At 40.3% G+C, this 27879-nt stretch overlaps 1 protein-coding gene and 1 non-coding gene across 2 annotated transcripts in view; both read right to left on the reverse strand.

Moving 5' to 3' along the window:
* Nucleotides 1–1660: 1660 nt before the first annotated feature.
* On the reverse strand, nt 1661–1766 carry LOC125933562 (U6 spliceosomal RNA). Its single transcript, XR_007460994.1, has one exon. It is a non-coding gene; the product is annotated as a U6 spliceosomal RNA (small nuclear RNA).
* Nucleotides 1767–11425: 9659 nt separating this feature from the next.
* The window catches only part of PPA1 (inorganic pyrophosphatase 1), a 30342-nt gene continuing 13888 nt past the window's right edge, over nt 11426–27879 (reverse strand). Inside the window, exons 3-11 of the mRNA XM_049645188.1 lie at nt 26717–26770; nt 25718–25837; nt 22971–23057; nt 21710–21836; nt 19631–19758; nt 19274–19359; nt 13678–13747; nt 12617–12659; nt 11426–11776 (exon numbers count right to left, since the gene is read on the reverse strand). Of these exons, the coding sequence (XP_049501145.1) occupies nt 11745–11776; nt 12617–12659; nt 13678–13747; nt 19274–19359; nt 19631–19758; nt 21710–21836; nt 22971–23057; nt 25718–25837; nt 26717–26770 (747 nt within the window). The 3' untranslated portion in view covers nt 11426–11744. The remainder of the gene's footprint in view (nt 11777–12616; nt 12660–13677; nt 13748–19273; nt 19360–19630; nt 19759–21709; nt 21837–22970; nt 23058–25717; nt 25838–26716; nt 26771–27879) is intronic.

The following is a 27879-nucleotide window of genomic DNA, read 5'->3' on the forward strand; positions in this document are numbered from 1 at the left end:
TCTAGAGTGCAATCAGGAAAAAAAAAAAAAACTTACTTCTTCTTAAAGTAACTGTACATCTCCTAGTTTACAAAAGAGAGGGAAAGGGCATCTAACGTCAAGTCCTTTCCTGAAATACATTCTTATAAATATCTGTATGTCTGGATTCTAGTTTCCTTGCTCATAATAGTTATACAAACATAAGTTTTTCCTTAGATTTCCTCATGGACAGGGAATCCATCCAAAACTGAAAGGGTTTTGGAGTCAGAAAAATCACTAAAAGAAAAGACAATTATTTTTTCTCTAAACCCCATGTCCTTCTGAACAGTATGTTACTTTCTTCGTCCCCTGTTACATTCCTGTAAGAGTTGAGGAACCTAATAAGCAAAAATGCCCCTTCCTCACTCTTTTCAAGATGACTCAGAAGAAAAAGGCAAATCAGAGCTCCCTGTGTCGTCAGCTCTCTAGGAAACTAGAGCAAGGCATATGCACTGTGACACTCGGGGAGATTTTCAAGCCATCTTTGTCCCATTTTTATTAGGAAACATGCCTTATTTTTGTACCAGTGATTTTATATAATATCATTTCATTCCAGTCAAATGTAGCAGTCTCAACAAGAAAACAAAAATGGGCAAAGGGCTTGAACAGACATTTCTCTAAAGATCTGTAAATGGCCAAAAACATGAAAAGGTGCCCAACGTCATTAACCATCAGATAAATGCAAATCAAACTGATGCAACATACTACCTCACACCCATTTGGATCGCTAGACCCAAAAAACAAAGAAAAGAAAGAAAGAGGGAAAGAGAGAAAGGAAAGGAAGGGAGAGAGGAAGGAAGGTAGGAAGGAAGGAAAGGAGAAAACAAGAAAATAAGTGTTGGCAAGGATGTGGAGATACTGGAACTCTTGGGCACTATTGGTAGGAATGTTCAATGGTGCAGCTGCTGTAGAAAACAGTATGATGGTTGTTCAAAATGTTGAAAATAGCTTTACCAGCTGACTTAGGAATTCCACTTCTTCATTATGTATCCCAAAGGATTGAAAACAGGATCTGACAGAGATATTTGTACACCCATGTTCACAGGAGCATTATTCACAGCATCCAAGAGGTGAAAGTAACCCAGGTGTCCATCAACAGATAAATGAATAGACAAAATGTGATATATACACACAATGGATACTATTCAGCCTTAAAAGGGAAGGAAATCTGACACACGCCACAACATGAATGAACCTTAAGGACATGCTAATTGAAATAAGCCAGTCATGGGGCACCTGGGTGGCTCAGCCAGTTGAGCGTCCAACTCTTGATTTTGGCTCCGGTCATGATCTCGTGGTTCACGAGTTCAAACCCCTCATCGAGCTCTCTACTGTCAGTGCAGAACCTGCTTTAGATCCTGTGTCTCCCCCTCTCTCTGCCTCTCCCCAGCTGTGCACACATGCTCTCTCTCTCTCAAAAATAAGTAAAAACATTTTAAAAAATGGTTAATATAAATTCTTAAATGGTAAGATATGTGTATTTTATCACAATTTTAAAAAGAATTAAGTTTTATTTATTTAAGCAATCTCTACACCCAGCGTGGGGCTCGAACTCATGATCCGGAGGTCAAGAGTTGCATGCTCCTCTGGTTGAGCCAGCCAGGTGCCCCTAAAAATTTTTTTTAATGCACATGTTTCACTTGAAACCTCCAGCATTTTCACAAATTTGAGTGTCATACGTGCACAGGGGCCATGCTAATCTTCCCTTACCATTCCAGTTTTAGTATATGTGCTGCCAAAGTCAGCACGGAACCTCCGGTGTTGTCAGCTTTCTGGGCCTGGCCCATTTGAGCATCTCCATTTTCTGCAGGGTTATTCCAATCCTCATCAGCACTGACTTTCCCTTTTATCTCTTTGGGTCCCTTCACCCCCTTCTTTGTAGGGACCTTTCAAAGTGTAGGCCCTGGCTTCAGAGGGGTAGGTTTAGAGTTGGAGGCATTAGTATGCATTCATATTTGGCTTAATATAGATACAGATGGCTATACATGGAAATATTTATACCTATGTGTATTTATACAGGTTGTTATACCCACATATTTTTCCTTGCCGCGTCCACTGAGAGGACCTAGAAGCAACTCAGTAGAAATGAGCACACCCACCACCCAGATCTTGGTTTCTAATACCATTCTCCAATGAAAGGAACCGAGGCTCTTTGAGACATGGCTGACTCTAGGGCTAGGGAGGGAATATACAAAAATAAAATTACAAGGCAACCTATGGAATGGGAGAAATATTTGCCAATCATATATCTGATAAGGGGTTACTCTCCAAAATTCATAAAGAATTCATACAACTCAATAGCAAAAAACCAACCTGATTAAAAAATGGGCAGAGGGTCTGAACAGACATTTTTTCAAAGAAGGGCATACAGATGGCCAACAGGTATGTGACATCACTAGTCATCAAGAAAATGCAGCTCAAAACCACAGTGAGATATTGCCTCACACCTGTTTCAGAATGGCCATTCTCAAAAAGACAAGAGATAGCAAGTGTTGGTGAGGATGTGGAGAAAAGGGGCCCCTTGTGCACTGTTGGTGGGAATCTTAATTGGTGCAGCCACTGTGGAAAACAGTATGGAGTTCCCTCAAAAAAAAAAAAAAATCGAACTACCGTATGATCCAGCTCTTACATTTCTGGGTATATATCCAAAGACAATGAAAACAGGAGCTCAAAGAGATACCTGCACTCCCATGTTCATTGCAGCCCTGGTCACAATAGCCAAGGCACAGAAACCATCTACATGCCCATTGATGATTGAATGAATAAAGACGACATGGTACGTGTACACGATGGAACATTATTCAGCCATGAGAAAGAAACCCTGCCATTCGTGACAACACGGACGAGCCTGCAGACATTATGCTAAGCGGAATAAGCCAGAAAAAGAAGTCAGTACTCTAGGATATCACTCACAAATGGAATCCAGAAAAAGCCAAACTCATAGAAACAGAGTGGAGTGGCGGTTGAGTAGGGTGATCTGTGTTACATACCTAACAGTTGCCAAGAGAGCAGGTCTTAAATATTCTCACTACAAAAAAGAAATGGTGAATGACCTGAGGCGCCATGATGGAGGGGTTGGCTGACGCTGTGGTGGTAGTCATTTTACACCGCGTGAGCATATCTCATCAATATGTCGTATACCTCGATTTTTCTTTAAGTTTTTAAAAATTTCTGTAAGGCATCTCTACACCCAGCGTGGGGCTAAAACTCACAATTCGGAGATCAAGAGCTGGATGCTCTTCTGCCTGAGCCAGCCAGGAGCCCCGACGTGTCGTGCACCTTGCAACTTATGCTGTCGTCTGACAGTGTCCTCTCGACCAAACTAGGAAAAGAAAAAGATTGACAGAGAGGGGGAGGGGAGAGCCTGGCTGGTGCAGAGGAATCTGCAACTCTTGATCTCGGGGCTGCAAGTTTGAGCCCCAAGTGGGGTGTAGAGATTACTTAAATAAATAAAACTTAAAAAAAAAAAGTGAGCGCTATAGAGTAAGAGAGAGAGGAAGGGAGAAACGTGATGGTATTTATGCATTTACACTAAATGATTACTATTTATAGGGATGTATCAAAGAGCACGTTTTGAAAATGAGCTCTGGAATCAGACCACATGGGTTTGAATCCCAGTTCTTCCCCTCACACTCTCACTTTGGGTAACCTATTTAATCTTAATGTGCCTCAAATGGATAATACAAGCATCTACCTCCGCATAGTGTCTCTGGTGGTTAGCTCTGTTCCTGGCACCTAGGCGGTGTCCGATGAAATTTGTTCAATAACTGACGGAGTGAATGAAGTAATGATTTTTATGGAGATTAAATAAGGTCATATAACTTTAGTTTGCTGGCATGCAAATGAATGAATGGTGCAAACATTCAATAAAGGTTGAGTGTTACCATCGACATCCTCTCTAGCCTTGGGAATACTTCCTTAGCGTGGGCTGTTCCCTGTGTCTGGAACACCCTTCCATCTCTTCTGCACCTTGTTTCTCAAGACTCCAGTCAGGCAAAACCCCGCAGTCAGTCTTTCCCGGGTGGCCCCTTCCCAAATTGTCCCTCTGCTTCTTTTCTCCACTTATAGCACCTCTGGTGTTGGGCTTACAATGATTTTTGTTTCTTTCATGATGGCCTTATTGAGATGTAATTCACGTATCATACAAGTGACCCATTTACAGGGTACGATTTGGTGATTTTCAGTATGTTCACAGAATTGGGCAGTCATCACCTCAATTTTCGCCATTCCCCAAAGAAACCCCATACCCATTAGCCCCGCTCCCCCTCACTCCAGCCGCTGGCAAGCACTAATGTACTTTCTGTCCTGATGGAGCTTCCTATTCTAGACTTTCATGTAAATGGAGTCGTGCAAGATATATGGCTTTTTGTGTCTGGCTGCTTTCACTCAGCGTGATGTTTTCTAGGTTCATCCAGGTTGTAGCACGTGCCAGTATTTCATCCCTTTTCACGGCTGAAAAATACCTACTTCATGGTCATACCACTTATCCACTCAGCAGTTGATGGACATTTGGGATATTTACACTTGTTGGCTATTCTAAACAATGCTGCTATGAACATCTGTACGAATTGTTGTGTGGACACATTTCTCTTGGTACATACCTAGGGGTAGACTGCTGTGTGATCTGGTTAACACTATGTTCAACTTTTTCAACACTATGTTCAAACCGCCTGTTTTCCAAGGTGGCTGCACCATTTTGCATTCCCACCAGCAGTGTATGGGGGGGTCCAGTTTCTCTACATGTACAATCATTTTTCAGTGTACCTCCATACCAGTGAACTTCTTGAAGGCAAAGAGGGTGAGACTGCGGTTTTCTGTCCCTCCAGCTCTTAGCCCAGTGCGAGTCACCGAGAGAAACTTTTCTTTCCCCAGCTCATCCCTGCTCCACTGGACTACATCAGAGTCATAGAGACATGATATCTTCCGTGTTAAAATATATGCTCAGGTAGGAGTCCACTCTGTTATTATACGAAATGAGGAAAATGAGGCCCAGAGAAGTCAAAAGATCTGCCTGATGTCACACAGAGCCAGAGCTAGAACTCAAGGCTCACGACTGGAAGCACAGAGCTCTTTGCCTGCAGTGCTCTGCAAAGTACCTCTGAATTTACTCCAAGACCAGAGGAGAATGAACTTTGACTCCAGGGATCTGGTGGCATAGCCCTAAATAGCAAAGCCACAGGTAGCACCTTGCCCTGAGATAGCATGTTTCTCTTCAAAATCCGTGGGAAGCCAGCATTCAAAACCACAGCATGTCTGGTGTGTGTGTGTGTGTGTGTGTGTGTGTGTGTCTTTTAACCTATGAATAACCTTGTGATTATTCACCCTCCAGTAATATAGAAGCTGCAGGTCTTTGCACAGTTCTACGCAGTGGCTCTAGGACCCCTGGGCACAGGCTGCGTCCCCGTGGGGTGCTGGAGCCCCCACGTGGGTATATTTTAACGAGCTGAGAGGAGAGATGCGAGGGAGGACAGGGATGCTAGGGAAGTAGACTTGACTCAGGCGTGCAACAGCATCACCATCTGCCTCCCAGGGAAGGAGCAGGCGGACAGGTTAGGGGAGGATGGCCCCAGGCGCAAGGGTGCAGCAGCGAGGAGCCACATGTCACACTGGAACACCCATACTACGGTTCTAAGGTGGGGGCGTGGGTGTCAGCTCTGGAAGAGGCCTTCAAGGGGACCCAGGTCAAACCTCATTTCCCAAGAGCGGAAGCCGTGTGCTGTGTGTTGAAGGTAACCCAGCCAGTTAGTGTCTTGGGACCACCTGACCAACTGCAGCCAGTATTATGTAGCTTTGCCAGGTGACAAAGGAGACCGGCCCCTCACTGCGGGGAGGGCCATGGGGCTGGGATGATGTGACATTCCCTGCCCTTCACCAAGGGCCTGGCCCCAGGCACTCAGAGACCACAGTCCCTTGGCCTCCTTGGTTCCGTGTTGCAAGTGAATTAAACAAGATGGAAGTACATAAAGCATATAGCACGGGGCCTGACATTTAGCAAGTACTCACAAGTGGGGGGTTTTTTATTTATGATTTTTTTTTTTTTTACGTAGTCTCTACGGCCAACATGGGGTGTGAACTCACAACCCCGAGATCAAGGGTCGTATGCTCTAATTGGGCCAGCCAGGGGCCGCACAAATGGGAGCTATTTTTGTTGTTGCTGTTGCTGCTGCTGTGGTAGATGTTTGCTGGTTATCTCATGCTGATTATATTACAACCCACTGAGAAATCTGTCGCCGATTTATGAGATTCATGACTAGAGCAGTGGTTTCAAACATCAAGGTATGTTAGAATCACCTGGGGGAGCTGGTTCAAAATTAGATTTCAGGGCCTAGCACCTCCTGGGTCTAATTGAGTAGGATATATATATGTGTGTGTGTATATATATATATATATATATACACACACACACACACACACATACACACACATATATACACACACATATACACACACACACATATATATACACACACACATATATAGAGACTATAGACTGTATACAGAACATATAGATAGAATATATATAGAACATACATATAGAATATATATCTAGAATACATATATATGTATTAAGTATATGTAATATGTATATTGTTATACATATTATGTTATATATGTATACATATATATTATACATATTACGTTATACATATATATTGTATTTACTTCTTTATTTTTTATAAATATCGCAGGTGATTCAGTGCTGGTGGTGCAAGGGTCACCTGCACCCGGCTGCCTGGAGCCGGGAGCCCTCTGCCCCTAGCTGTGCTGAGCACTGTCCATTGGTGTTCTACTTCATTTGATTTTCTTAAAAAAAAAAATTAAAATAAGTTACACATGCTTTTAGGAAAACCATCCAGAGAGCACAGAATCTTATGAAGTGGAAGGAAACTCCCTGGACCCCACTGCTTCCGTGCTTATGTCTGCGTTCCCACCCCAAGATAATCATGGTTAACTGTGGTTTGTTTCCAGAAATGGTCTCTGTCCGTACAAGCATATCCACTAATGTATAACTTTTCCCCCGTGCTCACTTGGTCAAAAACACGAAGAGGATCAGAGGATTGAGCAAGGATTGGCAAATGTTTTCAGTAACGTGTTGAATAGGAAATATTTTTGGCTTTGAAGGCCATATGGTCTCTGTCCCAACTACTAAACTCTCCATTGTAGCTTGAAGGCAGCCACAGCAATTTGTAAATGAATGGGTGTGGCTGTGTTCCAAAGCGATTTTAGTTACCAGACAGGTGGCAGGCTGGATTTGGCCCACAGGCCACAGTTAGCTGCTAGAGTACAATTTTGTCTTTTCACTTATGTATTTTGAACATCTTTTCCATATCAGCCCATGCAGTGACTTTATTCTTGAACCGCTACATGGTACTGATAATATACTTAGCCACTTCTCAACTGGACAATTAGACATTTTTCCAGGTTTTGCCGTACTAAACAAAGCTGCCATACGCTGTGCGCTCGGTTGACTACTCTCAGTCAACTGGAATGAATTCTCTGAGCAGAATTGCTGACTCCAAGGGTAAGAAGGAGTTTAAACTTTTGATAGAGATGGCCAGACTGCTCTTAGGCTTCTTCTTAAATTCAGATTGCCACATAACCTTGTGATTTTCATTGTGTAATCTTCCTGCTGATGACTATTTTCTCGTTAATTTGAAGTTTTTGTAATACCTAAGGGAAAGATTCCACCACAACAGAGGGGACAATGAACTATGTGGTAACGAACTCAAGTTTATAATTGTTTAATAAATACTTGCCCGCCATGAAGCAATTTGCACTGCATTCTTGTCCACGTAAAAAGCAAATTCCCTTCTGCCCAGAAAGCAGTAGCCCGGGGCAGCTCTTTATACACGTAAAGAACATTCTGTGCAAAAGCACAACTGAAGCCCTTGCAGAGCAAATAAGCTGATCAGATGGGACATAATTGCCTTTACAGCTGCAGCATATGCAGGCCAGGGCTCGGCAATGGTGCAAGTGAATTTTGAATTTCCAATTGGAGCGCTCAGTCAGACCCTTTACACAACTGGGCCAATGTTGCAGATTCCCTTATCTGAAAAAAATGCAGTGATCCCACTCGGTGTTGTTGAGATTACAATTATGAACAACCAGCCTCCATTGAGCACCTGCTCTGAGCCCGGCACTGGGGAAGTCCTTCACCTCCATTCCTCCCACCCTGTGATGATGATTCAATGACCATCTCACAGATGGAAAAACTAAAGCTCAGATAGGCCAAGTAACTTAACCATGGTAATAATATAGTCAGGCTTGACTTCCAAGTCCTTGGGGGAAAAAAAGTCATTTGCTGCATTAAAAACTGGCAAAAACCTTGGTGACTGATTCCTAACTATTGGGCCAATTTTTATGAAGTCCCCCACGTTGTATAATCTTTCGTTACAAAACATATTTCTCATCCTGACAAATAAATCACTTCAGCAGTCGTGCATGACCATGACTGAGGCAACATTTAAAAACAGACTTACAAAAGGAGTATGAGAAATATTGCTAAAATCTGAATGCTGACATTTCTGATTCTGGGTCCAGGCAAGATGGCATAGCCCCGTTTGTCCTTGCTCCTCACGGCGACACACAACTACAGACCGTGGAAATGGCAAAAGAGACAACCAAAGGAAAACCCCGGAAGGTGGTAAAAGGTGAGCTGGTTTGGGACCAGGACCAGAGAATAGCACAGTGTCAGGGCACATGCGTCCTACCACCCAAGGGAGAGTCCTTCCCCAACCCTTAACCTAGCAATAGAAGGCAGCCCAGATAGACTCATTCCTCCCTCTTAGAGAATGGGTGTCTCGCTGGTGGGTGTGACACTACCTGGCAAGGGGGATCGCTGGGAGTCCAGCCAGGAATAAGCCACCAGGGAGGTATTCTCCTTCCCTACAGACTCTCCACCAAGTATCCTAGATGGGTGGGCAGGCTGAGCCTGAGGGAGAAATCCAGCTATCGCAGGTGGACGAGTCCAGGAAGCCTCTTTATCCCTGCAGCCTAATAAGACTCTCCTCCTCGACCCAGAGACACTGGCCTAGTCCCTGGCTAGATGGAGGGGATCCGTTTGGGGACCCACACATGCTTGCCCCACCAAGAGATACCCACCAGCCCCTTGAGGCGGCACCTGCAGGTACCAACAGAAGCTCCGAGGGCACCAGATAAAACCAGGCAGACCAAAGTAACACTGCAAAGCTGCTGTAAATTAAAGTGCCTTTGAAACCGCAGTCCCCAAAGTAGGCCGAGCCCCATGTGCCAGCCCTAAGTGGGGTGACACCTGCTAAGACAGATTTAAGTAGGGCCATCACAGATGAAATGTCTAGGATACTACTAACAATTACCCATCATACCGTGAACCAAGGAAATCGCAACTGAATAAAAAAAGACAATGGATGCCAACACTGAGATGAATTGTGACAAGGATTTTAAAGCAGCCATCTTAAGACTGCCATTAGACTGTCCATTGGAAATTCCCTTGAAATAGGTTAAAAAATAATCTCAACAAAGAAATGTAAGTTATAAAAAAGAACTGAATAAAAACCATAGAACTAAAAATACAGTTAACTTCATAGTTCCATTATAATGGCACACTTGCTCAGTGGTTCACTGTCAGAGTGGAGATGACAGAGGACAGGCTCCATGAACTTGGGGACAGAACAACACAGCTCACCCACTGTGAAAAAGAAAATAGGCTGGGAAAAGAGAGCTACGGGTCTGGGGACAGTAACCAAAGATCCAACCCTCGTATCATCAGATCGAAAGGAGAGGGGGGTTAGGCCTAAAAGGGTATTTGAAGAAATATGGCTGAAAAATTCCCACATCTGGTGAAAGACACAAACTTACAGACCCAAGCTGAGCAAACCCCAAGCAGGATACAATGCAAACATAGCAGTAACTATCTTAAATGTGAAATAGTGGAGCCATTCTGGAAAACAATTTGGCAGCTTCTTATTATTAAACTAAATGTGCATCTATTGAGGTGCCTGAGTGGCTCAGTCGGTTGAGCATCTGACTCTTGATTTCAGCTCAGGTCAGGATCTCACGGTTTGTGGGGTCAAGCCCGAGTCAGGCTTCCAGCTGACATCGAGGAGCCTGCTCGGGATTTTCTCTGTCTCCCTCTGCCCCCTCCTCCGTGCTCTCTCAAAATAAATAAATAAACATTAAAAAAAAAATAAACATGCATCTATCATTTGACCTAGCAGTTACAATGGAAGGTGATACTGACACACAAATGTGTATGGGAATGTTCACGGCGGCTTTATTTGTAACAGCCAAAAACTGCAACGAGCCTGGAAGTCCTTCAACAGGCAAAACAAAGTTTGGTATGCATACCATGGAATACCACTCAACAAAAAGGGATGAATAAAAAAGAACGAATTATCAAAAACATGCAACAACCTAGAAGAATCTCCAGGGAATTATGCTGAGTGAAAAAAGCCAAACCCAAGGTTACCCACTATATGGTACCATTTATAGAACATTCTTGAAATGACAAAATTGTAGAACTAGAGGACAAATTAGCAGTTGCTGATTTGGAGATTAAGGATGGGGGGGTGGAAAGACCATGAAAGAGGAAAGCGTGGTTACAAAAGGGCGACAGGAGGTCGTGTTGCCAAAACTTGAGGATCTTGTAGGGTACAGGAACCTTCCTAGGTGACTCAGTTGTACACAACAATACACACCACAAACGAGTATAGGTAAAACTGGAAAATCTGAATAAGATCAGTATTCTGTCTCAAAGCCATTGTCCTGATTGTGACATTATACTATCGCTTTGCAAAATCGTACCTTTGGAGGAAACGGGGAAAGGTAGAGAGAGAAATTCTCTGTATTATCTCTTACAACTAACTGGATGTGAATCTACATTGATCTCAATGAAAAATTTCAGTTTAAAAAATCCACTTAATACATGCCATTACACAAGTAACATCTTATTTACAAATGAGGGAACTGAAGTTGGGTGGTTGGTAAGTGACCTAAGGTTACAGAGTTAAAAGTCGAGAGGCTAGGATTGAAAATTCAGGTCTGTACAGCTTCAAAGCACATGACCTTAATCACAGAGCTACCTGGGCTAATAACTCAGAATATAATGTAAGTAACTCAAGAGCCCAATTAGTTGATTAGAGAAATTAAAAAAGTAACTATATCATTTCAAAAGCTGAGCAAGGTTTTGCTTTCTGCTATATAAAAACTTCTGCTTTACAATGGGATGCTAGGAATTAGGTAAGAACATAGTATCGACACTACTGTAAACACAAGGCGTTTCATTCTCAGGTTCCTAAAAATCAAGCAAATTTTAGCCTAATAATTACAAAATTGAATTATAAGATCACTGATAGAAAACAAACGCTAAACGGCAACCCACGCCTCCTTGGTAACATCAGGCTTCAGATTAAAGTAAAAATATTATAAATGAAGTTTCAGCAAAATAATTTTATTTCCTAACACATGGTAAACATATACATCCAATATGTAGTTATCTTGCATGTTTATTCACAAATGACTTCCAAATTACAACTGCTTTGACAGTGAAACATGTACTAATAGTTATCTTAGTTGAGATATGAAAAACGCTTTTAGATGGATAACATTCTGAATATTGGTCACAGCAGAATTTGCTTTAGTTAGATGAGCTCTATGAATTTAAAGCTTTGAAAAGCTACTACTTTTGCATCTAATACTCCAGATGAATAGGATGCAGCAATATCAGCTTGTGTTCCACAGAATTTTCCTTAGTTTTTCTGGTGATGGAACCACTTATCCACTGTATTTGGAGAAAAGAAAACCAAATTAGAATCTCTATTAAGAATCAAAACATACCCGGGGCAGCTGGGCGGCTCAGTCGGTTAAGCGTCCGACTTTGGCTCTGGTCATGATCTCACTGCTCGTGGGTTCGAGCCCTACATCAGGCTCTGTGCTGACAGCTCAGAGCCTGGAGCCTGCTTCAGATTCTGTATCTCCCCCTCTCTCTGCCCCTCCCATGTTCGTGCTCTGTCTCTGTCCCTCAATAATGAATAAATGTTCAAAAAAAATTTTTTTTCTTAAATAAATAAGAAGGATCAAAACATACCCAACATATATCCTACCATGGGTTGCCTTAAAAAAAAACTTAGACGTGACATTTCACAATGTGACATTACATGTGACATTTACAAGCAAAAACAGGTGACTAATCACAGTGTTTTCTTTTGGGCTTCTTTACTCTTGATACTAATCAATACACACGTAATTCTCACCAGAAGAACCTTATAGAGAATTCTAAATCTACAGGGGGAGAGAACTGTTTTCTGGGTGAAGCAGCCTGTGGCCAGAATGGGATCCAGAGCCCCACCTGCTCCAACATCTACAAGGCATCTACCCAGCACCCAGAGGAGAAGACTGGGTCGTGGTTGGGAAACTGCCATGATGGGGGCTAGGGGGGAAGGAGAGCCCGTGCAGCTATCTTTCTTCCCACAGACATTATGGGACTCTAGAAATGTCTCTTCTCCCCTTCCTTCTCTTTCTCCGTAGATGTGGTATGTAAGATGTATCTGTAGACACAGATATAATTTTCCCACACATACATACAATGTTTAGTGTAGTTTTACTAGAATGGAGATCTTACCATCTGTTGGTATTGTGCAGGCAGATTCACATGGTGGTGGTAACTAAAATAAAATATGAAAATGTATTAGTCTAATGCCAGAAAAAAAATAAGCTAAAAAAGTATACCAACACATATATTAAAAAGAATCTGAACAGAAGAGGACTTTCCCAATTTTTAAGTCCTAAAAATAATTTATAATATATAGAAATAAGGCAATGTTTGCTCTCCTGCCAAGAAACAAATTCAGGCCTCTTAGCTTTTGAAGGCACACGGGAGAATAAACAAAAGGAAATGCATCTTGAGATAACTGATTTATGCATTTGCAACGATTATATATATATATATACACACACACACACATACATAAAAAGTAGGCAGAGCGTTCTCATTGAAAAGTTATGATTGTTAGCCAATGGTTTTTCCCTTCTAATTTTTCCTATTCACCTCAACGTTGTCAGGATTCATATATAAAGACAAACCTAAATATACTGGCTTCGTTGTTAAATTATTCTTTTTCCTTGTACTATACCCCACTTACAAGGCTACTAGTAAGAAGTCAGACTTCATGTTTTCTGTTTGTTTTCCTTATTTAATATAGTTAATAAGAATAATTTAGGATTATCTAGTTCAGTCTTTTGGTTAATCCAAATAATTGAAAATAATACAAAGTCAAAATTGTAAGATTATGAACCACTCCTGCACGGTGCCTGAAACTTGACCACTTTCTTAGTCCTTTCTATAAAAAGTCAAGTAAGTTCCCATTAATTCTTTTGTGAAAAATGGCCTGTGATAGGTATTAGGCGCTTGGGTTAGTCGGTATATTCTGGAATCATTTTGATTGTTACAAATTATACTGTTTTCTCATCCGCCCTGTTAGTGTTGACTAGCATCCTTCTTAGCTTCTTCCTTCAGTCAAAGGTCTACTTGTGTGTGCTCATCGTTTGCAATTTCAAGACCTCACACGGTAATATGCATGAGGAGGAACTCCGATATTTGTTGAAAGAAGTACTTTCCTTCCCCATTAGCATAGATTTTTTTAGCCACCAGGAACAGTCTTTTTCAAGGAAAATTTTACATACAGCATCCACAATAGCTTTGGCAGCATCAGGATCACACTTGAAGGGGCTCTCAGGCACCGTAGTATTCATGCTGTGAAAGAAAACAAAAGTAGTCACGAGTCACAGTAACGAAACCTGTCTATTAAGAGTTAAAAACCAACAGGTTGAGATAGGAAGCCAGATGAGATTCAAGTTTGGTTTACCTGAATCAAGTTTACTCAGGTTGTAGGATAGAAAATCAATATATACAGAAATCTGTTACATTTTCTATTCACTAATAACAGACCATCTGAAAGAGAAATTAAGAAAATAGTAACATTTGGGGCGCCAGGGTGGCTCAGTAGGTTGAGATTCCGACTTCAGCTCAGGTCATGATCTCACGGTTCATGGGTTCAAGCCCCGTGCTGGGCTCCGTGCTGACAGCTCAGAGCCTGGAGCCTGCTTCAGATTCTGTACCTCCCTCTCTCTCAAGAATAAACGTTACCAAAACAATTTTTAAAAAAAGAAAGAAAATAATAATATTTACAGTTGCATCAAAAAGAATAAAATACCCAGGAATAAATTTTTTTAAGTAATCTCTGTGCATGCTCTAAGTAATCTCTATGTGGGGCTTGAACTCATAACCCCAAGATCAAGAGATGCATGCTTCACCAACTGAGCTAGCTGGGCACCCCAGTTTAACCAAGGAGGTGGGAGATCTGTACACTGAAAACTGTAAGACATTAATAAAAAGCAATTGAGGAAGACACAAATAAATGGAAAGATACTCCATGCTCGTGGACTGGAAGAATATGGTCAAAATGTTCATACTATCAAAAGCAATCTACAGATTCAATGCAATCCCTATCAAAATTCAATGGCATTTTTCAAACAGGACAAACAATCCTAAAATTTGTGTGGAGCCACAAAAGACCCTGAGTAGCCCAAAACAATTTTGAGAAATAAGAGCAAAGCTGGAGGCACCACACTCCCTGATTTCACACCACCTTACAAAGTTACGTTAACCAGAACAGTATGGTACTAGCATAAAAAACAGACACGGAGATCAATGGAACAGAATAGACAGCCAGGAATAAAACCCATTCATATAAAGTCAGCTAGTTTATGGTAAAGGAGCCAAGATATACAATGAGAAAAGGACAGTCTCTTCAATGAATGGTGTTGGAAAAACTGGACAGGCACAAGCAAAGAATGAAACTGGACCACTATCTTACATTATACACAAATATTAACCCAAAATAGGTTAAAGACTTGAATGTAAGACCTGAAGCCATTAAACTCCTACAGGAAAACACAGGCAGTAAGCTCCCTGACATCACTTTTGGGGATCAATTTTTGGATTTATCCAAAAAGCACAGGCAAACAAAAGCAAAAAATAAATAAGTGGGACAACATCAAACTAAAAAGCTTCTACGCAGCAAAGGGAACCATCGACAAAATGAAAAGGCAACCTACTAAATGGGAGAAAATATTTGCAAATCATGTATCTGATAGGGGGTTAAGATCCAAAATACATATATAAAGAACTCGTACAGCTTGACAGCAAACAATCAATCTGATTAAAAAATGGGTAAGAGCATCAGACAGAAAATTTTTCAAAGACACACAATACAGTTGGTCAACAGGTACCTAAAAACATGCTCAATAACACTCACCATCAGGGAAATGCAAATCAAAACCAGTGTGAATCACACCCATTAGAATGGCTATTATCAACAAGCCATATCAACAAGGTAAGAAATAATAAGTGTTAGTAGGATGTAGAAGAAAAATGAAGCCCTTGTGCACTGCTGGTGGAAATGCAAATTGATGCAGTCACTATGGAAAACAGTATGAAGTGTCCTCAAAAAATTAAAAATAGAATTACCACTTGATCCAGCAATTCGACTTCTGTGTATTTATTTGAAGAATACAAAAACACTAAATGGGAAATGTGATTTACAACAACCAAGACATGGAAAAAACCTAAAGGTCCGCCAATGAACGAATGGATAAAGAAAATGTAGTGTACACACACACACACACACACACACACACACACACACACTCTCTCTCTCTCTCAGGAATATTATTCAGCCATAAAAAAGAATGAGACCTTGCTATTTGTGACAACATTATGCTAACTGAAATAAGTCACACAGGAAAAGGTAAACACCATGTAATCTCACTTATATGTGGGATCTAAAAACACAAAAAACAAAACCACGCTCATGGATATAGAGAACATACTGGGGGTTAACTGAGGCAGAAGGGAGGGTGGGTGAAATGGGTAAAGGGGGTCAAAGGTACCAATTATCAGTTATGAATAAGCCATGGCTCGAACTCACTTGTGTGCTCTCTCTCTAAATAAATAAACTTAAAAAAAAATGGTATATCTAGGAGATGGGATATTTTACAGAGATGGAATATTACATATTTTAAAAACATTTTTTAATGACATGGGGAAATACTTGTGTTAAATATGTCAAAAATCAGGGGCACTTGGGTGGCTCAGTTGGTTAAGCACCTGACCAGGTCAGGTCGTGATCTCATGATTTGTGGGTTCGAGCCCCGCAACGGGCTCTATCCTGACAGTTCAGAGCCTGGAGCCTGCTTCAGATTCTGTGTCTCCCTCCCGCTCATGCTCTCTCTCTCTCTCAAAAATAAACATTTTAAAAAATTAAAAAAACAAAAACCATAAACTATAGATGCAATATAATCTTAACTACTATTATTATTTCAATTTATTTTGAGAGAGAAAGTGAGCACACACATGCATGGGGAAGGGGCAGAGAGAGAGGGAGAGAAAGAATCCCAAGCAGGCTCTGTGCTCAGTGCAAAAAAAGCCCAATGTGGAGCTCAACCTCATGAATTGTGAGATCAGGACCTGAGCTGAAATCAAGAGTCAGACACTTAACCAACCGAGCCACCTAGGTGCCCCCCCAAATTTAAATATAAATAGATGCTGTTGTGAGTGTGGAGTATGTGTTTATCTTGCATAAATGGGATCATATTAAGTACACTACTAGGAACTTTGCTTTTCTCCCTTAATATGTTTTGGAGATCATTCCATATCAACATATAAAGATATTCTTTTAACATGCCATATACTGTCCTCTCATATAGATGTACTTAACCATTACATTTTTCCTTTTTGCTATTATAAAGGGCACTATAATGAACATCCTTATACATGTATCTTGGTGAACTACAGATACATTCCTAGCAGTAGTGGTATAAAGAAATACATGCAATTTTAACTTCTGGACTAGATATTGTCAAATTCCCCTTCACCAAGCCTATACCCATTTATACGCTCAACAACCATGTATGTATGCTCTTGGTAACCCTGGCTATCATCTAATTTTTTTTAATTTTTGCAAATCTAAGAGGGCATTATCTTGCTGAACTGCATTTTATAAATCATGAGTGAGTCTGTATACCTTCTTATATGTAAACTTCCTTTTTCTATCTTTTCTCTCCATCTATTGAGTTGTCTTTTTCTTATCAACTCGAATAAGCTATTTACAAATTATTTTGCCCCTTGTGTTTTTTTACAAAAAAACTGGGAAAAATGGTCTCCTGATACATAAAAATATCACAAGTAAACCTTTCTTTTATGGATTTTGAGTCTGTGTTCTATTTAGAAAGGGCTTCTCTACTATAAGCTAATTAATAACCTATACTTATTCTATAATTTTTTTGCATCAAAATTTATGTTTCTGGAATTAAATACTAATGTAAGACGAGGGCCGACAGGCTGCACTCAATTAAATAAGGGTGCATTAATTAAACAAGGAAAACATGCTGAGCTGCTTCCCGGGGGAGCTCATGAAGCACCTACCTGGTCACAGCACCTTTTAAACACAAATCGAAACAGCCAGAACATGGTGGTGGTTGCCAGTGTGCATCTGCCATATGGAGAATAAGGAGGAAGGTCGGGATCTAGCCTGTTTTCTTCCTCAACAGCCAGTTGGTCCAACACCATTCATCCGTAATACTTTACTATAAACTAAATTCCCATATGGCATTGGTCTACCAAACTCTAACAGGACTGAGTAATTTGACTTTCTTCTTCAATATCAAACTTTGGGTAAAACAATATCACTCAACATTATGAAAATAATTAACACTCCTCCCCCCACCCCCAACGCTACCCTCATTTTTTTTTTTTTTTTCAGAATTTTCCTGGCTATTTTCACATGCAAATTTTTCCTAATGAAATTGAATGTTATTTAGGAACATAGTTTACTTTTCTTTTTATCATATTTTATATTTCTCAATAGTCTTAAACTGCTCTTCTTCTGGGTCTTGCACTGTCTTGTTTATACCTTGGTGTTTTGTTTTTCTAAGTTTATTTATTTTGAGAGAGAACGCATGTGTACAAGCAGGGGAGGGGCAGAGAGACAGAGAGAGAATCCCAGTGCCCACCACAGGGCTCAATCTCACAAACCGTGAGATCATGAACAGAGCTGAAATCAAGAGTCAGACACTTAACCAATCGAGCCACCCAGGTGCCCCTGAGTATCATGTATATTTTAGATACAAATCTGTTTCTTTTCTTTTTTTTAAATGTTTATTTATATTTGAGAGAGAGAGAGAGAGAGAGCAAGCAGAGGAGGGGTGGAGAGAGACTGAGACAGAATCTGAAGCAGGCTCCAGGCTCTGAGCTATCAGCACAGGGCCTGATGTGGGGCTTGAACTCACAAACGGTGAGATCGTGAGCTAGGTCAAAGTTGGAGGCTTAACCAACTAGGACACCAGGTGTCCTGGTGTTTGTTTGTTGTTTTAAATACTATTCCATATGAGACCTTTTCCTCCATTATAGTTTCTGTAATCACTTGTATAGAATGCTATCAATATACATACACACTCATTTTGTAATAGGGCACCTTTTTGAATTATTTCCTGGGGTTTTCTAGGTGCAAGATCATATCATCTATGACAATTTGATCCTCCATTTCCAACATTGCTGCATCAAAATACATCATTTCTCTTATATACTTCATTGACTACTATTTCAAGAACGACATTAGTTAAGTGGTGATAGTGGGCATTCTCTTGTAAATCTCTAAAAACCCAAGAGGAAGCATCTGATCCTGGACATGGGTTGGGGGCCAGACAGACTTGGATGTGAGTCCTAACCATGAAACACTTATTGAGGGATGACTTTGGTTAAGTTTAATTTCCCTGCATCTCTGCTACATGTTTGGCAAATATTAACTGCTCAGTAAGTATTAGCTATTATTAGCAGTAGTAAATTCTGTGTGCATGGTAGATCCTGGTTTAGCTGCAACGCATCTTACATATTTAGATCAGAGCAAAACTCTTGCACTCAACCTTATTTCACTCACTACATTCTGAGCACTCTGCTTGTAAGCCCTTCTAGTTACCCTCACAAAGCTCTGATCCCACGGTCCCTTTTATAGTTTTAGTTTGTACTTGTTCAGAGAGTATCTCATGAGTACTTTTCAGTTGCTTATATATCTACCTTCCCACTTACTTTAGCACTGACTCACAAACCAGCCATCCCTTTTCGAAGGAATGTAATAATACAGTGTGTTTATGGTCGTTAAAACCTTTGGAGCAAGCTGGTCTGCCTTCTGTGGTAAACACACAGAGAAGAGTTCCTGCTTACCAACTGATCCCCTTTCCATCGATCTTCTTCGTCACTAATGCTCTCCAGTGGTCATGAGTGCTTTTAATAATATCAGTTGCAAAATCCTGTAATTTGAAGATACGCATTACAAAGACAGATAAGTGTCTTTTCCTTATTATCAACATTTTGCCAAAGCCTGAGAACTTTGTCTTTTCTAAATTCGTTTCCTTGTGTCAGAAATGGAAGAGGACATTTAAATGAATCGATATCAAGGCTGTCTTACCTATATCTTTAAACATTTGTTTTATGGTCATACAGTCTTTAAATGGTAACGATATAGTTAAGTTGGTCTCGATACAAACGGGCCGAAAGCTACACTTCTATATGACACACTACCTTATCTTTAAACTCTGCATTGAAAGCAAACTGGTTCTCCGGTTTTCCATCAGGAACCTTGTACCTTCTAAACCAGTCCACAGTAGCTTCCAGGTACCCAGGTTTCAGCCGCTTGACATCGTTAATATCTGAGAAGAGGACAAGCAGATTGCAAGATGAATATGTAATTGTTCATGCAATACAAGTATCAAGTACGTACTTTGAGAGAGCGATAGGATGGATTATCAAAAAAGTTCAAGATAACGTTAGAGTGAACCACCTTGCTGAAGAGGGAACACACAGACATTAAAAGGAAATCATTTAGTGTCTTAGAATGGCTGTGATGTTAAGTACTAAGAAAACAACCAATACAATAGTAACTTCTATTAGACAGAGAGTTTTCTGCCAGGAACTGGAAACAAAAGACCAAATATGTTTTTATTATACCACAGTGAGGAAAACTGTCAGAGCTGATTAACTCTCTGACTGCGAACCAGACATTGAAAGGTATGCTGGATCCGGACTGGAGAATCCTGAACACCAGATCCAGAAAAGAAAAGGTCGGCAAAAAAGAATCCAGTCAACTTTTGTTCCTCACCTTGCAAAGCTGCATACAGAGACCCAGGAGTGGTCTCCAGAGCTACCAGAACTGCCTCCTGATGCCACATCAAGAGCCTACCAAAGACAGCACCAATTCTGTGCTGTTCCCTCTTGGGTTTGGCTTTCCTAACCAGCCCGGCAGTCCTGGTGTTGTAGCAAGCATGGAACCCCAGGCTTACTTTCGCGGGTTCCCACAAACTAGCAGGGCGATCTGGCTATCGGGGCTCCACAACGACCAAGAGGATCAGTGTGTCTGAACTGACTGCTTTAGTGGTAAGTAGTCCTCTTCCATGGCTCTGTGCGTATCTCTCCCAGAGGTGTGGCTAGTCAAGAATAGCACACCTGAATAGCACACAAGAATAGCACACTCTGAATAGCAGAGTGAAGAATGGCACTAGCAATGCCAATAAACTCTTCAGATTATAACAGATGACAGACAGACACTATCTTAGGCTGACTTGGAGGGAAAGCTGCATGCTATTTGCAGCATGGGGCCAACCGCCCAGAGAAAGTTTTCAGTACTCCAAGAGCCTCTACTGCAGGGCAAAAGGCCACATACATGTTTTAGGATTCCACGTACAAGAAATATCCAGAATCGGGAAATCTATGGTGACAGCAGATTAGGGATTGCCAGGGCCTGGGAAGAGCAGGGGATAGGGAGTGACTGCTTAGACATAGAGTTTTCATCTGGAGTGATGAAATGTCCTGGAACTAGACTGTGGTGATGTCGTGTGACTTTGTGAATGTATTAAATGCCACCAAACTGTACACTTTAAAATTGTTAAAATGGTAATTTTGTGTTAAGTGAATTTTACCACCAAAAAAAAAAGGGGGGGTGGGTAATGAAGTACTGATATATGTTACACTGCAGATGAGCCCTGAAAACATTATGCTACGTCAAAGAAGCTAGACAGACACATTAACATACAATCCCATTTGTGTGAAATGTTCAGAACAGGCCAGTCCATTAAGACAAACAATACATTAGTGATTGCCAGGGACTGGGGGAAATGGGAACAGGGAGTGGCTGCTAATGGATACAGAACTTACTGTTAGAGTAGGGAACACGTTCTGGAATTAGACAATGGAGACAGTTGCACAACAGAGTGAATATATTAAAAATCGTAGAATTGTACACTTTAAAATGATGAATTTTATAGCATGCAGATCATATCTCACTCAAAAAAATTTTTTAATAAATAAAGCAAGAGAATGCTAGTATGTATGGAAGGAAAAGAGAAAAGAGTAAACACAAACTACCAGATTTTTCCTTTCCTGGAATGAAGGAGAAAATTTACTCAATTACTAAGTTAATTACTAAGAAGTTCACTGTGCAGAATAACAGTGCTTTGTCAAATGTTTTGCTTCTCCATTCTTTAACAGTTTGAAGGCGTGGGCTTATTCCTTAGTGCTTACTGAAGGTAATTCTGTCTCTATAGGTTAAATTTGGTGGGGAGTAAGATTTAGATGTAAAGACTTTAGATCTTCAGATTTCCTTACCATTGTAATTGGCTGCATCAGGATCATCCACGTTAATGGCAATGACTTTCCAGTCGGTTTCCCCTTCATCGATCATAGCCAGTATGCCCAGAACTTTCACACTAATTATTTCACCTCTTGCACATACCTAAGAGTCAATAACCACAGTTAGGACAATACTACAGAATGAAACTTTGGAAGAGAAGTTTTACTTGGTAGATAACAGGAAATAAGGAAGATGCCAAGTTTCTGCAAACTTACCATAAAATGGTTTCTTTAGGCAATTTTTAAAAAGCTAAACAAGCAGATCCCTGTCTTATCAAAACTGAAAATAAGTACCCTTGGAGGCCCTAAGAAAATCAGTAACGTAGTTGAGGATAATTCATATTTTTTGAGTTGTCATTGATTGGGCCAAAAAATAAATCCTCCATAATATGTTTCAAACACATATCTAAATGTGCTTTCTTTACTTTTTATTTTATTGAAACAACTGAATTAGGCAAGTCAAACAATATGATTTAACTTAATGAGTTAAAAACGGAATGCCAACTTTCTTTTCGGTTGTTAACTATTTCCCTCAGCCTGAGCAGTATCGTAAGGAAATGATAACTACAGTCGTGATGTTAGAGCTGCCCTACTTGATAAAGAAATTCTGACCATAGATCTCCAGCTCCTGAGGTTAGCTGACATGGGTTGGTTCACTGACCGTTCCGAGTAAGTCGGCAAGGTTTGCCTTGTATCGAGATGAAATCTGCCTCCTGGTACTCTACCTGTTGACTAGTCATCTGCCTGCCAAAGCAAATGCAGAACACAACTGCTTCTTCTGCATGCGTGTATACATACATTTTTTTAGACTAAGCTTATTTTTTTTTATTTTAAATTTTTTTAACGTTTATTTATTTTTGAGACAGAGAGAGATACAGCATGAACGGGGGAGGGGCAGAGGGAGAGGGAGACACAGAATCGGAAGCAGGCTCCAGGCTCTGAGCCATCAGCCCAGAGCCCGACGCGGGGCTCGAACTTGCGGACCGCGAGATCGTGACCTGAGCTGAAGTCGGACGCTTAACCGACTGAGCCACCCAGGCGCCCCAAGACTAAGTTTAAATGCACACATTATAGTATACAAATGCTTAGCAGAACTAGAAGTTTTAACTTATCAAAGAGACATCATTATTTCACTAATATGCATATATTTTATTCACGATATTTTTTAAAGTATGAACTGTGTATACTTCATTACTATCATCTTGACACTACAGAAAAACATTTCAGATTCCCTTACCTTGCTTCCAATTTCACACACATCGATTGGGTCATTGTCACCACAACAGCCAGTGTGTTTGTCATTGTGTCCTGGGTCTTCCCAAGTCTAAAAATTAAATTAATTAATTAATTAAAAATTAAAAAAAAATTAAGTCTGACAGTATATCATTTCTATACAAGCTACTGACAAAGTGGATCATGTTTGCATTAAAAGATAACAGTCCATGAGTCTTTCTACAAAAATATGAATCTTCAGCTATTTTTTTTTCTCATTTTTAAGAAATTTTTGATTTACATCTAAGAATCTTCACTACACACAGTAATTTTAATTAAATGCTAGGACCCTATTATGCTCAATATGCTATATACACTCAACTAAATATTTATGCTAAATACGCTAAACTGAATTTAAGATTTCTTATTTTTGTTTTCTGTTTTTTTAAGTTTAAGTGTTTTTTAAATTTATTTTGAGAGAGATATAGAGAGCAAGTGGGGAAGGGACAAAGAGAGGGGGAGAATCCCAAGTCAGGCTCCAGATTGTCAGTGCAGAGCCCGATGCAGGGCTCGAACTCACAAACCTCAAGAGTCGGACACTTAACCGACTGAGCCACCCAGGCACCCCTAAATTTAAGCTTTAAAACAGATGATACTTTTTTTAAAAGTTTATTTATTTATTTTATTTTTAGTGATCTCTACACTTAATGTGGGGCTTGAACTTACAACCCCAAGATCAACAGTCGCATGCTCTACTAACTGAGCCAGCCAGGTGCCTCAACAATAATCCTATTTGAAACAAACAAAACCCAACCACCTAATAGTTGAGACAACATGCAACACAAATACAGACCCAAATATTTACTTGAAAAATACATTAAAAGAAAAGTGCTTTGATGAACTTTTTGTGCTCACTATCTTCTATGAACTAGATTTTCTTTAAAATAAATTTCCAAAACAGAGGTAGGTAGACAGTAATGCTAAAAGGGAAATGAGATGTTCTGATGGTAAGTGTCATCACCGACCAGGAGCCAAGACTGAAAAGCTTAATCAGGATCTTCTGGAGCTTTCAATCGCTAGCTTTATTTCCTGAATCTCTGCAGAGATCTTACAGATGGCTTGTGCTTGCTTGGATGTTTACAACGTACTTATTGTTCTAGTTATTTTCTCCCTCAATCTAGAACATATTTCTTGGCTATTCAGCTGGAATAAAGGCAAAAAGATAAAAGTGAAGGGGGGTAAACAAAGACCAGATCCAACAAAGCCAAATCCAACCTCCAGAAGAATAAGTATTTCAGCAGTGTTTTCCCAGATGGACAATATTTTGAGGCTAACTACTAAACGAACTGGAATACAAGGTGAAGTGCTATAATTAAGGCAGACAAATGACTTTGTGATTACCAGCTGAGTTTGATCTATGTTTTGGTAACTTACAGATTGTTTCACAGTAGACTCGACTTAATAGACTTAATGGTTAATAAAAACAAACCATTTATCAACAGGAAAAAGTAAACTGAGTATTTCATGTAAAAATCCTAAGTACCACAGGCATTAGCCTAGCCAAACTGGAATTAAATATCCATCACTTACTCATAATAGACATGATTCTAGTGATTCTTCATTTAAATATTAAATAAGAGCCTACTATACACACTGGCATTGTGCTGGGATAAATTGGTATATAATACAGACATCCTCCCTCCTCAAAGGTGTTGTCTGTTTAGGAAAACAGAACCCCATTATTACTTTACCACAAAAAGACTGGCATTAAGAAGAAGAAATCAGGACTCTCAACATGAAAGCTTACCTGTGCTCATAATTAAGTGCTCATAATCTCAGATTATTAAGTGCTCATAATCTCAGAGAGACTGGCCTCAGGGAGGAGGAAAGAGAGGCAAGTTAGGTGAGCCAGCAAGTGGTGGACATGGGATGTGGTGCCAAAAATCCATGCTTTCAACCACTAGCCTACACGGTCCCTCTTTGCCACTCATTCCGTAAAGAAACAAAGCATATGGTTTACAACCAGTCCATATAGAAAGATAGATATTTCAGAAAAGAACTTTCAAATGTGAATTTAAATATCATAAAACATTTATCTTCAGTTTATTTTGAAAATGAGTTTATTCGGGGCGCCTGGGTGGCGCAGTCGGTTAAGCGTCCGACTTCAGCCAGGTCACGATCTCGCGGTCCGTGAGTTCGAGCCCCGCGTCAGGCTCTGGGCTGATGGCTCGGAGCCTGGAGCCTGTTTCCGATTCTGTGTCTCCCTCTCTCTCTGCCCCTCCCCCGTTCATGCTCTGTCTCTCTCTGTCCCAAAAATAAATTAAAAAACGTTGAAAAAAAAAATTAAAAAAAAAAAAAAAGAAAGAAAATGAGTTTATTCAAGGAAGTATTAAAATAATTACTCTTGGGGCGCCTGGGTGGCTCAGTCGGTTGGGCGTCCGACTTCAGCTCAGGTCATGATCTCACACTCCGTGAGTTCGAGCCCCACGTTGGGCTCTGTGCTGACAGCTCTGAGCCTGGGGCCTGCTTCGGATTCTGTGTCTCCCTTTCTCTCTGCCCCTCCCCTGCTCATGCTCTGTCTCTCTCTGTCTCAAAAATAAATAAAAACATTTAAAAATTTTTTAAAAATTAAAAATAATAATTACTCTTATGTTGGTAAAATCTACTATGGCATAAACTTTCTGCAGGTGTTTAAATCTTTTCCACTAACAGCTATAGGTTAATTTTTTGTAAGCTAAAAAGTACATTTTTAGCCACTGCACAGATACATACCTGAGGGATAGCACCGTAATTCCAGATATATCCTTTATAAGGGAACAGATTTGCAACGTAACGGAGTTTTCCTTTTTTCACATCTTGTTTAATTGGGTTTAAAGGGTCCTTTGTAGCTATCTGAAATAAAAAATTTCGAATTATTGTATATTTGGATATAAAATACTATTCAAATAACGATTTGAGGAAATGAATTATGGAATGCATATCCTGTAATTCCACTTTAATGAAGTATTTTGCCTCTAACATTTTTATGATTTGATATAAAAGTTTTTCCATAATCAGCCTTAAATTGGAAAACTTATTTGAGGTACACAGGAACTATCAAGAAGGGTAAAAAAACACTAAAAAAAAAAAAAAACAAACAAACAAAACCCAAAATTCACTTATTCAAGAAAGCAAAAACTAAAATTACCTGGAATAAAAATCCTAACATTTGAGACATGTTTTAAGATTTGTATTAAAAGGGCAAAATAAATATTATCCAACTTAGGCTTTCCTTAAAACATTTTAAATTATTCAAATATTTGAGTGTATATTACATGCAAAATATGGCTACTGTCAAAAAGCTTAATTAGGTGATATAAGAAATGTAACAAATATCCGCAACAAAAAGCCGAATCTATTAGGAGTCATCAGAAAGAAATTAACGCAACAGAAATTCCAATACAATCACAGGTGGCTGGGGTAACTAAAGAAAGCCCGGTGACTCCATGGAGGAGTTGTTGATGGACTTAAAGGGAAGAACACAGGAGAAACAGGTAATTCTAGGCTTTCAGAAGCCAGAAGCAAAGGTGTGGGGAGGACAGTCTGCCGCTTCAGAGCCCAGGGGGAAGACTGGCAGGCAGTGGGCGATGCAACCTAACCGGAGAAGAGATTGGGACCAGCAAGAAGAAAACCTTAGGCTTCAGCGGTTGAACCCTCAAGCAAATGCAAATCAGTGTGCTTAGATCAAAATTAATATCCTAAGTCTGATCATCAGTGTAAGGAGAAACATACCTCCATTTTTGCATTCGACCAGCGCGGTACTTCAACTACCATGTGGAACACGTCCTGAAAAACACATAGAAGGTGAAATGGTCACAGGAGCTAATTTGTTCTCTCACCCCAGTGAGTGTTTCACTGGTTCGGCCAAAGTTAAACTGTTCATTGTATTGGATCTTTGAAGTCAATAGGCTTTCAACACAAGTCAGCCAAAAAATCAGACCCGGGGCACCTCAGGGGCCTAGTCAGTTAAACATCCGACTCTTGATTTCGGACTCTTGATTTTGGACGATTTTGGCTCAGGTCATGATCTCATGGTTCGTGATATTGAAGGCGCTTTCTCTCAAAATAAATACATAAACTTAAAAAAAAAATCAGACCAAATATGCAAAGTAACTGTAGAATTAAGGTGGTGGGTGTATTCTTGTCCAATCTGTAATTCTTTCAAATTTTTGTGTGTTTAAGTAAACATAATAAATTTTTCATAATAAAATGTCGGGGGGGGGGTGGGGAGAATGTTACTATAAAGAAAGGAAATAATTTTTAAACATAACAGAACTTCTATCTCCGAGGAAGACCATCTTCAAAGAGATCATCTCCAAAGCCCATTCACTTCCTCCACTCACACTGCAATTGCTCAAGATGTTTTCAGAACTCCTCTCTCAGTGGCAGTTTGGAAGACAAGCCCTAAGTCAGTTTACTTACATTGTCATACGTTAGTTTGACAGAGGAGGGGAAGATAGAGAGGGAGACACAGAATCTGAAACAGGCTCCAGGCTCTGAGCTGTCAGCACAGAACCTGATGCCGGGCTCGAACCCACAAACTGTGAGATCATGACCTGAGCCGAAGTCGGACGCTCAACCTACTGAGCCACCCAGGCACCCCAATAAATAAAACTTTAAATGGTCAGTTTTTCAGTTTATAGCCTTGCAAAAGGTATACATGAGGCCAAATTTGCAATTATTCTTTTATAAAATGTGTATTTTTTAAAGTGGATTTGAAATGAAAGTCACTTATGGGGTACCTGGGTGGTTCAGTCAGTTGACCGTCCAACTCTTGATTTTGATTCAGGTCATAATCCCAGGGTCATGGGTTTGAGCCCCATGTCGGGCTCTGCACTGAGTATGGAGCCTGTTTAAGATTCTCTCTCTCCCTCTGCCCCTCTCCCCAACCCATG

Source organism: Panthera uncia, chromosome D2 (genome assembly GCF_023721935.1).
Source record: "Panthera uncia isolate 11264 chromosome D2, Puncia_PCG_1.0, whole genome shotgun sequence".
NCBI lineage: Eukaryota > Metazoa > Chordata > Mammalia > Carnivora > Felidae > Panthera > Panthera uncia.